Source organism: Podarcis melisellensis, assembly GCF_964234715.1.
Source record: "Podarcis melisellensis genome assembly, chromosome: 13".
Taxonomy (NCBI): domain Eukaryota; kingdom Metazoa; phylum Chordata; class Lepidosauria; order Squamata; family Lacertidae; genus Podarcis; species Podarcis melisellensis.
In genome coordinates this window covers 9,273,701-9,285,851 of record NC_138545.1, presented here as the reverse complement: position 1 = coordinate 9,285,851, position 12,151 = coordinate 9,273,701, and the positions used below count along the sequence as shown (strand labels likewise).

At 41.0% G+C, this 12,151-nt stretch overlaps 1 protein-coding gene across 1 annotated transcript; it reads left to right on the top strand.

Moving 5' to 3' along the window:
• Positions 1 to 343: 343 nt before the first annotated feature.
• LOC309356002 (vomeronasal type-2 receptor 26-like) lies at positions 344 to 10,784 on the top strand (the record flags this gene model as incomplete). Its single annotated transcript, XM_081887177.1, has 6 exons — positions 344 to 482; positions 2,932 to 3,103; positions 4,246 to 4,537; positions 7,802 to 8,029; positions 8,346 to 8,472; positions 9,883 to 10,784. The coding sequence occupies 6 exons, from the start codon at positions 344 to 346 to the stop codon at positions 10,782 to 10,784; spliced, it is 1,860 nt and encodes a 619-aa protein (XP_081743303.1).
• Between the last annotated feature and the right edge of the window lie 1,367 nt (positions 10,785 to 12,151).

Here is a 12,151-nt window from a genome sequence, read left to right as displayed (position 1 = left end):
TCTACCCAAGTCCTTCCTGGAGACCTGTGGCCACTTTTTCAACCCCCACACCTATCCAAAAGAATGTAGAGATCTCTTTCTACCACTGAGAAAATGTTATGTATCCAGAAATTAGTGTGTAGGGACAGGGCCATCTTAAGCATATCCGGCACCATGGTGCAAAGACCCCTCTGGTGCCACCCCCGCCCCCATTTCCTAGAGTTGCCAACCTTTTCTAGGGACAATGGTGCTGCCACTTTGCGGGGCTGGAGGAGATGGGCAGCGGCTGGAGGGCAGTTCCTCCGGTGAGGAAGAGGCAGAGGCTGGACACAGCGGCTCCCGGCTCAGCTGACCACTTCGTGCCATGGTGGCCACAGCAGGTGAAGGCGCTGCTTCGGCACGGTATGGCGGAAGCGGGCGAGGGCGGCAAAGAGTCCTTTACCTCTTCCCTGTCGCCACCCAGAACTTGGTGCCTTGGCACTATGTGCCACTAGGCTCTGTGGGTAAGATGCCCCTGTGCAGGGAGGAGACTCTCACTCTCCAATAATGACCCTTACTACCATTTATGTCCGGTAGTGATTTCCACAGTTGTTGGATGACAGTTACCAAGCATTCAACATGGCTAATAGAGATTATGGGAATTCGCCCTGCATTGAATATTCAGACTCCAGTTAGAGGACCCAGGAGAGACTATCTGGGAAGCAGGAAATGGAAAGGCAACTAACAGGAAGCCTTTCCCCCACCCTAGGCTGAAGAGCCTGCTCTCTTTTATGGCTGTGTGTGTGTGGCTTTTTAGTGGTGCTGGGCTTGATGGGAGCCTTGATGGGAGCCAGGAAGCTGAAATTGGGTCACTGCACAGAAGCAGAAAGATGCCCCATAAGAGCAAACTGCTGTACCTCATGACCAGCTGGGAAGCTGGTCAATTCAAGACCATGCGACCAGACCATTGGCTGGAGTATTGAATCACCCTGAGCATCTGTGGAGGAATCAAGGCAACCTTGATGTCACCTTCATCCTGGGGAAAACCGGCAGGTTATGGAGGAGTGCCCATCACCACTGGGAGAGCTGAAGAACTTGAGGGAGGGTGAGAAGTCTGAGTTGTGAGAAACACCCAGGTTTTCCAAAGGAGCCTCCACCAGAATGCTTCCCACCCATCTGATCTCTTCCAGCATCCAGATTTTATCTTCAAATATCTAAAGGGTTGTCAGTGACACATGGATGGAGCAAGCCTGTTTTCTCCTGCTCCAGAGGTTAAGACGTCAACCAATAGATACAAGTTAGAAGAAATGACTTACTGGCTAAACATCAGTAGGAGTTATTCAATAGTAGAATGGACTGCCCTGGAAGGTGGTGGACTCTCCTTCCTTGGAGGTTTTTAATTATTGGATCTGGTGTAATTTATGCCATCTTAATTTGCACTGGTCTGATTTATGCCAGTTTCTTGTTTACAGAATTGCTCCCTTCCACTTAGTATTTGTGAGGTGAAGTTAATACACAGGGAGGGCAGTCCTATGCACAAGAAGGTGGGATAAAGTTATTCTAAGCTGAGATGAAGTATGTCTGATCTTTCTTTAAGCAGTATGACAGGTAAAAGGTAAAGGGACCTCTGACCATTAGGTCCAGTCGCGGACGACTCTGGGGTTGCAGTGCTCATTTCGCTTTACCTGCCGAGGGAGCCAGCGTATAGCTGGTCATGTGGCCAGCATGACTAAGCCACTTCTGGTGAACCAGAACAGCGCAAGGAAATGCCGTTCACCTTCCCCCCAGAGTGGTACCTATTTATCTACTTGCACTTTGATGTGCTTTCAAACTGCTAGGTTGGCAGGAGCAGGGACTGAGCAATGGAAGCTCACCCCGTCATGGGGACTCGAACCACGACCTCCCGATCAGCAGGCCCTAGGCTCTGTGGTTTAGACCACAATGCCACCCGTGTCCAAAGTATGACAGGTAGTTTGGTGTAATTCTCCAAAAGGGGGGATTCTGGGGGTATGGTAAGGGCAGGACCAGGGTGGGGAGACCTTCACTGTGGCCTAAGCCAGTTTTCCAAAGGCTTGTTTCCCCTCTGCCAGGCCGATGCAGAGCATCAAAAAGCTTTGGGTTTTGTGAAACTTTAAGCTGCCTTAATTTACACTGGCTTGCTTTATGCAAGCTTCTTGTGTGTAGGAGTGGTTCCTATGAGTGCAATTTTATCACAATTGACTTGGGAGTATTCCTCATTGAATGCAATACTTCTGAATAGACATGGTTAGAGTCAAGTGAAGTGAATTGGTAGGTCTAGGAATTGTGTACTCATGGGGGTGGTAGATGGTTGAAGGAGTGCCCTGGGTGGGAAACAGGGAAATGTCAGTCTCCCAGGATGAGAGGTTGGGAGGAGAAAGGCAGAATTCCAGGTGAAAGCTGGAAGGGACTGCTGTCTTCTGTGGGATGTGGGGGCTGATAATTGTATTTTGCTGTAGTTTTAAATATCATTATCATTATCTTGTGGAAAATTTTAATAAAATATTATAATAAAAAATAAGGCGTGCAAAGAGCTAAGATTTGCTATTGTGGGGCATGTGATGAAGAATAATTATCTCTCGGGAAATATTGAAATCACTATAATTTGTTCATCTGCCAAAAGCTCGAACAGTTTTTCCAAAAGTCAATAAAATTTTTCTAACCAAGCAAGTTTAGAAGTGGTAATAAATAACTCCCTGTGCCATAGACCGCTGGGAGAAAGGGCAAGAGGCAGGTAGGGTCTGCCTCAACTTGAAATTATAATGTTGACCATGTCTGCTATAGCTCAAAGCATTTGTTTCCCAGGGATACTGAAGGCTGAGTGAGGTACCAACCAATGTGGTTTGCTTAAGTCAAGCAGTTACTGAAAATGAGCAGAGGAGAGTCTGTGTTAAGGGCAAGGCTTTGCTGACTGGATGGTTCTATTTATGTTCCTGCTTCTGCTGCCTCACACAGTGTACAAAGTGGCTAGTATGGTGTGCCCCACAAATGAACCCGTCCCTGTTCCCCATGAGTGGCACCAGCCAGGAGGCCTCATCATTGGTGGAATTGCTTCTCAGATCATTTACCATTCTCTGGAAATTGACTTCAAAGAACCGCCTTCTCAGAAACTGTTTCAAGATCCAGAGTAGGGAATTGCAATTTTCTCCCACCCCTCTACACGTTTTGTCATTGGCAAGATCACAAAGAAATGTTTAAGTAGGACACACCCCACACACAATTACAACAAATTTTCTCATGCTGATAAGTTTTTAGGGGAAGCAAAATAATTTAAATGAAGACTTGAAGGAATCTGCACAAGCAACTACAAAAATATATCTGTGAATAGTTTTGTTTTTGTTTGTTTCTTATTTTTTACAAATATTTTTTTTTTAAAAAACCCCAGTGATGAATGTGGTCAGGTATATTTTGAGGGTGTCAAATTCATTTTAAATACCTGATAATAGCAAAAAAAAAAAAAAAAGCTCAGTCCCACTTTATTGATCAGCACACAATGTTCTTGATGCTGGAGGTGATTCCTCTTCTCGTAAGACACTTCATTTAGGTTGTCATTTCTTTTTTTCTTTAGTTTTTTATTTCTACTTTTCAAATATATACATGCCATTAGTTTTACAATCAATTTAACATTTCAAGATTTGACTTCCACCCCCCCTTTCTGCAGTTCCTTAAATTTATTTTTAAAATATCTTTTGCATATCCAGGTTCATTTAACTTGCTCATTTAATTATCTACTGTAAATATATACACGTATAAAACTGCAGGTTATTACAATAATTCTGCTAATGTTTATATCTGTTTAGAATTTATCTGTAAATATTCAATAAACCATTTCCATTCTTTTATTTTTTTAAAAATTGGTATCTTGATTTCTTATTCTTCAGGTAAGTTTCGCCATTTCTGCATATTCCATAAGTCTTTGTATCCATTCTTCCTTTGCTGGGACTTCTGCTTCTTTCCACTTTGGGGCAAGTAACATTCTTGCTGCTGCAGTAGCTTACATAAATAATTTTCTATACAATTTAGAAAGTTCTGACCCTATAATTCCCAAAAGAAATTGGGCAATTAGGTTGTAATTCCTGCGAAGCTCAAATCCACATCTAGGTTTCTAGGTTTTTTCTTTATTTATTCTGACAGTTGGCAGAACAAAGTCCTATGCAGAGCAGAAATAAAAGGATATGCTTATTATAATTGAAGCAAGAAACACACAGAAATTTCTGGTATGGTGATATAACAACTTCAGGCATTGTAATAAACGCCTTCTCTTTGCAGAATGATAACGAAATTTTACCAGCACATCCTTTCCTTGGCATTTGCTGTGGATGAGATCAACAAGAACCCCACACTCTTGCCCAATGTTACACTTGGCTTCCACATCTATGACAGCTACTATGATGCAATGGCAACTTATCGTACCACCTTAGACCTCCTCTTCAAGTCACATAAATTTGTTCCCAATTACATATGTGACACAAGGAAAAATGTCATAGCTGTCATTGGTGGTCTTGGCTCTGATATTTCTTCCTTAATGGCAGACATTTTAGGTTTCTATAAGATTCCACAGGTAGGAATTCTCTCTGTCTCTGTCTGTCTGTCTGTCTATGCATGTGTGTTCTAAAGCTCTGTTTGGGGACTGTATAGCAAGATGAATTGAAGTGATTTATGGGCCATCACCCCTTTACTTAAAGCACAACAAACCAAGATTTTTCAGGGCTGTCATTCTGCACTATATTCTATATCTCTGCACTATATTCCTTAATTAATTCTAGGTTTCTCTAGATTTAAGCCCTAAAGATAGCCAAGAACAGGGATTTCCTGTTTAAGTTGCAAAAAAAGAGCTGGAAACATAGGCCCCATTATTTCCTGTAAATTAGCTGCGAGTCTCTACAGCATACTGAACAACACATTTAGGATGAGAACACACAACAACAAGAAGAAAAAAAAACAAGAAGAAGCAGATATGCACCTATTAAAGTGGGATGGAAGAAATATGAGAAGTATAAGTGATGCAAGTTCAAGAACAGAGAGAGGGAATGTAGAGAATGACAAAGTTGCAATTAGACTTGAAAGCAAAATAATGCCATTTGAGGCAAGTTATCAGAAGTGTCTTGGGCTTTCTGAAGGACTCGTGAGGCATCTTCTCTAAAACAGAGTTGAATTTTGACTCTGAACATCCCCAAGCTTCCATGATATGCTGCCCACCACTTAAAGGAAATAATCTGTAACAGTTCAAGATGCAGAATTTTAAAAAAATCTGCTCTGCTTCAATAAAAACTTCCAGAGCACTTCAGAACTCTGCAGGCCTGTTAAAGCTAGACCACAAATATCCAACCAGTGTTACAAAATATACAAGCCAGAAAACATATCAACCAGCTTATTTCTTAACTTGTTTAAAGTAAGGAGGAGACAGCCCCCTGCTTCAACTGCTCCATAAGAGTTTATAAAGCAAATCCCATTTCCTCCAATAGCACCTAGATCTATTTTTGTTTAATGTGGCATGCTAATCCAATGTGCAGGGTCTCCTGTATATGGAATGTCCATGCCATTTGGCTAAAAATAGGGGGAGAGAATTATAACCTTTTTTCCAATTCTACATTATAGTGGAAGGGCGAACACAGACCTTCACATTAAACACAGTGGCTTGGAACAGATCAAAATGGAGAGAGCAACGGAAAACTCAGAAACATTGTTAATATTTATTTGTTTGTTTGTTTTAAGCACGGTTACAGATATTAGGAGATTTTGGAGCACACACACACACAGTTGTAGTAAATTACACTCTTCTGAGCCCGGCTTCGGCTGGGGAGAGCGGGATATAAATAAATATTATTATTATTATTATTATTATTATTATTATTATTATTATTTTGTCATGCTGTGAGAAATTGCATGGTTCAGAAAGAGGGAATAATAGGAATGACAATTAATAAATCCCAGAAATTGGATCATATCCTGATAACCAGGAAAAGAAAAATTCCAGCAGAACCACAAATTGCTTCAATAAATCTTTGTTGCATGAGCAAAAGAATGTACCAAAAAACCATTCATTCTTCCTAACTTTTCTCCAGAAACAACTACAGGTGTGCACATGTAAATTAGTTCTAGTTTTATTGCTGCTTTTATATTTGGTTTTAACTTTTTTTTTGCTGTTGCTGTTGCTCTTTTTTAGCCTTTAAATCACTTCGAAACACTTCACTGTAAAAACTGATGAATAAATGTCATTGATGATGATATTTGATAATAATTTTCTTTTAGCTTACGTATGGCTCATTTCCCCACAAGGATATGCTTATCAGTCAGTTTCCCTCCCTTTATTGCATGGTTCCAAATGAAAGACTTCAATATATGGGGATTGTCCAGTTACTTCAGTATTTTGGATGGACATGGGTAGGACTTATTCCTGTGGATAACAACAGTGGGGAACTTTTCTTACAGACCCTGGAGCCTTTGCTTTCCCAGCACGAAATCTGTTCAGCCTTCACACAAAGAATCCCACAAATTTCTCATTTTGATAACTTGGATAAACTAACTGATATAGTCGCAAATCTTCGCCTACGTTTCGCAGATAATAACGTGACTGCACTTCTTGTTTATGGAGAATCATTAACGATTTCATGGCTCAGAACTATTATTCTTTTTCATGTTTTTCGAAAAACAGAAAATGCATCGTTTAGCAAGGTGTGGATTATGACAACCCAGATTGATTTCATATTAACAGGCTTTCAAAGCGGGTGGGGACTCCAGCAGTTTCATGGTGCAATTTCCTTTGCAATTCACTCAAAAGAGCTTTTGGGATTCCAAGAATTTCTTCAGCACATAAGACCCTATGGGGTGCAGAAAGATGCTTTTCTCAATGACTTTTGGGAGCAAGCATTTAACTGTGAACTTCAAGATCCCAGTGAGGCAATGGAGGTTGATCGGGCATGTACTGGGGAGGAAAAGATGGAGAATCTTCCTGCACCCTCTTATGAAGTGCCCATGACTGGCCAAAGCTATAGTATCTACAATGGGGTTTATGCTGTGGCTCATGCATTGCATGCAATGGTCTCTTCTCAATCCTGCCAAAGAGGCTTCATTTCAAGGGTTAACCAACTGGTTCTTCAAGATCTGCAGCCTTGGCAGGTAATGTCTCCACATTAGATTTTTTTTATTATTATTATTATCAGTGAGCAGATCAGTATGGATTGAGAAAAATCCACTCCATTTCTACTCCATTAAAAATTGATGAGATGGGATTGTATATATTATGCATGGAACTGATTTACTGGCTTACATTTCCCCCCAATAACTGTAGCCTGAAAATACAATGCATTATATATCCCCCTATTACCTAACTCTTGGTCATTCAGAGTGGGGCTGGTGACAAGGGTAGGCAACAATCTGGAGGACAACAAATTTGCTATGCCTGCCTTAAACCATAATAGTGTTGGTTTCTGCTTCCTTCACTGTGCAGCGAAGTGCTTGTCACGGGACAATGTATTGCATTCCACAGGCAGAGTACTGTTGGGTTTCCCACGGGAATGGGAGACTGGATGTGACGTGCACTGGTTTCCTGTTTTTCACTGGTCTCTCAGTGTTCTTTGTTTCCGAGGAGAGTTGTTGCTTCTCTGCTCTCGCAGAGGCAAGATGCCTGTTTGTAATCTCTCAGCGTTGAAGTGTAAATAAAGTAAAGTATGTGGCACATACTGCTCATCCTTCCGCTGTGTACAGGAGCCTGCAAATACAACAAATAGTCGGTAAAAAATGATTTCTCTCATTTGTTTCAAACCCCCCCCCCATTTGTTTCCCTCCTTTCAAGTGCCTTCATTTCTTTCTCTCTTTCAATTAGCTCCATCCTTTTCTTCAAGGCAATTCCTTTAACAATTCAGCTGGAGAAACTGTGTCCTTTAATGATAAGCGGGAAACCGAGGGTGGATTTGACATCATGAATATTATAACATTTCCAAATGAGTCCTACCAGAAAGTGAAAGTTGGTAGGATGGATCCCAATGCACCTGAAGGAAGAGAATTAATCATTAATGAATATATAATTGTGTGGTACGAAGATTTAAACAAGGTATGGATTCTGCTATTGCCAGATTAAGGACAAACTATCTCAATTGGCACAGCAACATTCTAAAGTGAGGGTTGCCACATTACTTGTTTAGCAGGGATTTTTGTGTATTCTAGGTATTGTAGCTGGTGTCCATCTGCACCATTGTCACCCCTGATGCTAAGATTTCTCTAGCCCTTGTGCCACCCAGGAGACAGTGCAAAGGACTTACATTGGCAGTCCATATCGCTTCTCCACAGAAAACTGAAATGAATCTATCCATGTATCCATCAATGTACTGTACTTTTCCAATTGTAATTCCTTTCATGTCTATGGATAGACTCTCCCCCTTTCCATGTGCAATGACCACTGCCAGCCTGGTAGCCAGAAGAAAAGGAAGGAAGCAGAAAAGTTTTGCTGCTACGATTGTATTCCTTGTGCAGAAGGGAAGATTTCGAACAAGAAGGGTAATACACTTTCTTTTTTCAACAGTGCAAATATTTATTCCTTTGATTTGAATATTATCATCATAAGTTATTAAGGGTAGACTTTTGAGGCAATAGGTAAAATGAATGAATGAGACTCATTCATGCATTGCTATAAGAATCAATGAATAGGAGAGTGAATGGATATCAAATATTGTATACAATTCAATTATTTCATTTCTACTTTCCAATAAATGAAAACATATGCAGCAGACCATTGCCTTGCTATCCCACTTAAAGTAATAGAAACACTTATATGAGGCACACATTATAATATTGCCTCCAAAGTGGACATCCAATATGCCTAATATGTGTCCAGTCTAATGCCCAGTGTCAGGATTGCAGGAAGACTTCAAGTGTTACTGTAGTAGCTAATTTAATAAGACAAAAGTTAAAAACAGGATATTTGCATCTGGATCTCTATTTGAAATGAATGGGAAAGTTAGCCATATGAGGGATAAACTTCTGATGGTCAATTCCCTTCATGGTTACAGATAACCTGTACATTCTATGTGAAAGCATGAAAGTTATAAGCAAATCATTTAATACATAATCATGCTATCTTGCATCCCTGCTTGCAGTGGCATAAAAATATTCCTTCATGACTATAGAGCATGAGAAGGTGAAATCTAATGAAAAAAATACAGCAGAACTAAAACAGGTGATAAAAATATAGATCGTGATGATAGTAATCTTAACTGAATGGATTTTTTAAAGAAATAACAATTATTTCATAATTAATTGCAAAAATATGTATGTACCACCCTCTTGCATTCCCCCAGCGTGGTGTACAGCAACATTAAAACATTTAAAAACAATACAAAACAATTATTAAAGGTAAAGGTAACCCTGACCATTAGGTCCAGTCATGGACGACTCTGGGGTTGCGGCGCTCATCTCTCTCTGTAGGTGGGAGGGCCAGCAGTTGTCCACAGACAATTTCCAGGTCATGTGGCCAGCATGACTAAGGCGCTTCTGGCAAACCACAGCAGCACACGAAAATGGCATTTACCTTCCCGCCGGAGCGGTACCTATTTATCTACTTGCAGGTGATTGCCTATTCATGGACATTCTAAACAACTGCATAGGCCCATTGGACTAAAGGGAATTCTAATCTGTCCTGCTTAATGGGACCTCACTGAATGCCCAACATCTGGTTGAGGCCAGTCAAGCCTCTATAACATACTGGGGAAATGAAGAGTGGAAATATTACATATGCATATTACATTATTCCTGCATTGCAGGGCAAGATTTCACTCAGGGTCCCTTCCAACTGTACAATTTTGTGATCCAATGAAACAATATAATCTCAATATGGGAGGCGGAGAAGAGAACAGTGTGTAGTTTAACATGTGACTTGGCACTAAAAGGTGGTTTCTTTCTATTCTTCAGATGTAGCTGACTGCTTCCAGTGCCCAGAAGATGAATTTCCAAACAAGGACAGAACTGAATGCATCACTAAAGTTATAAGTTTTCTGTCTTTTGATGAACCCTTAGGGATCACTTTGACCTCAGTTGCTCTCTTTTTTTGCCTGATCACAGCCATAGTGCTAGGAATTTTTATTAGGCACAAAGACACACCTATTGTCAAGGCCAATAACAGGGACCTCACTTACGCGCTCCTGGTCTCCCTCCTGCTCTGCTTCAACTCTTCTTTACTGTTCCTTGGACAACCAGGGAAGGTCTCCTGCCTCCTCCGACAACCCACTTTTGGCACCATCTTCTCAGTGGCTGTTTCATGTGTGCTGGCAAAAACCATCACCGTAGTTCTAGCTTTCATGGCCACCAAACCTGGATCCAGCATGAGGAAATGGGTGGGGAAAGGACTATCCAATTCTATTGTCCTTTGTTTTGCTCTTATTCAAGCATGTATTTGTATTGTGTGGTTAGCAACCTCTCCCCCATTCCCTGATTTCGACCTTCACTCAGCAACTGAAGAAATCATTCTGCAATGTAATGAAGGGTCAGTTGCCATGTTTTACTGTGTCCTTGGTTACATGGGCCTCTTGGCCATTGCCAGCTTCACTGTGGCATTCCTAGCCCACAAGTTACCAGATAGTTTTAATGAAGCAAAGTTCATTACATTCAGCATGTTGGCCTTCTGCAGTGTGTGGGTGTCCTTTGTTCCAACGTATATGAGCACAAAAGGAAAAAACATGGTGGCTGTGGAGATCTTCTCTATCTTGGCCTCTAGCGCTGGGTTATTGGGTTGCATCTTCTCCCCTAAATGTTACATTATTGTGCTGAAGCCTGAATTGAACAACAGGGAGCAAATAGTAAGGAGAAAGATGTAAAGAATCTGTCTGGCTTTTCTATTGATACATTGCTGCCTCTGTTGTAAAAAGGTTTCATCAGCAAATGGGCAACTGCAACATAAATTAAATAGGAGACAAGTCCTAGGGACTGAGGTCCCTTCAGTACCCCCATTAAATATTTGAGGGGGCAGGGCCCACCAAAGGAAATGGGCATTGCCATTCTAATGTTGTGTGCATGTCAGTTCTTGTGATCAATTATGTGGGACGGTGCTAATCTCTCCCCGAATATTTTATTAAAGTTGATACCCCCTCGTTAATTAGATCTTCAGCATTGTGTCTGTTTCAGTTTAAATATTTATCTATATCACATCCTTCCAGTGCCTATGAAGCTCTCAGCTTGGCTAAGAAGAATTAAAATGAAGCATAAAGTACAATAAAATAAAATAAAACTACCTGAATTTTTTTTATTATTATTTGTGAAATTTGTATACTGCCCTTCATCCATAGATCGCAGAGTGATTCACAACATAACAATGCAAGATAATAAACACACACACAAAATATATAACAATAACAAACCAATAACCCACCATCCCACCCCCACCCCAAAACACATTAAAAGACATTTAAAGCGTATTGGATGTTAATCAGCCAAAGGCCTAGTTGAAGAGAAACATTTGTGCCCGGCACGTAAGGTGCATAATGAAAATGCCAGCAAAATGTTCCTGGGGAGAGTATTCAGCAAGTGAAGAGCCACTGCAGAAAAACGCTATTTTTGTGTTGCCACTCTCTGGTCCTCATGTGGAGGAGGCATATGAAGAAGGGCCTCAGATGATGAATACAAGGCCCAGGAAGGTTCGTATGTGGAGAGGTGATCCTTGAAGTATTGCAGTCCTGAGCCAAATTCTGCACCAGCCCTACATATAACATCTTGCACTAATCTAACCTAGTAGATACCAGAGCACAGACAACAGGTTAGGCTACCCCTGTCCAGATATGGGTACAGCTCAGCCACCAGTTGATGATGGAAGGCACTCCATGCCACCTAGAACTAAAGCAACAGGAAAGGATCCAGAACTATCCTCAAGCTGTGTTCCTGCTCCTTCAGAGGGAATGTAACTCTGTCAAGAGCAGGCAACCTCCCATCCATCCAGTCTTGGGAAGTGCCCACTAGCACTACCTCCTTCTTATAAGGATTGAGCTTCAGGTTGTTGGTTCTCATCCAGTCCATTACCAAGACACTGGTCCAGCACTTCCACTGCTACACCTACAGATGTAAATGAGAAGTTGAGTTTGACAAAGTCCATTCTGTGATTTCAGAGGTTGACATTCTTTAGAGTTATCAGTAAAGTATTTTATAAAACGATGCCATATTTCAACAAAATTGTCCATAATATTTGTATTAT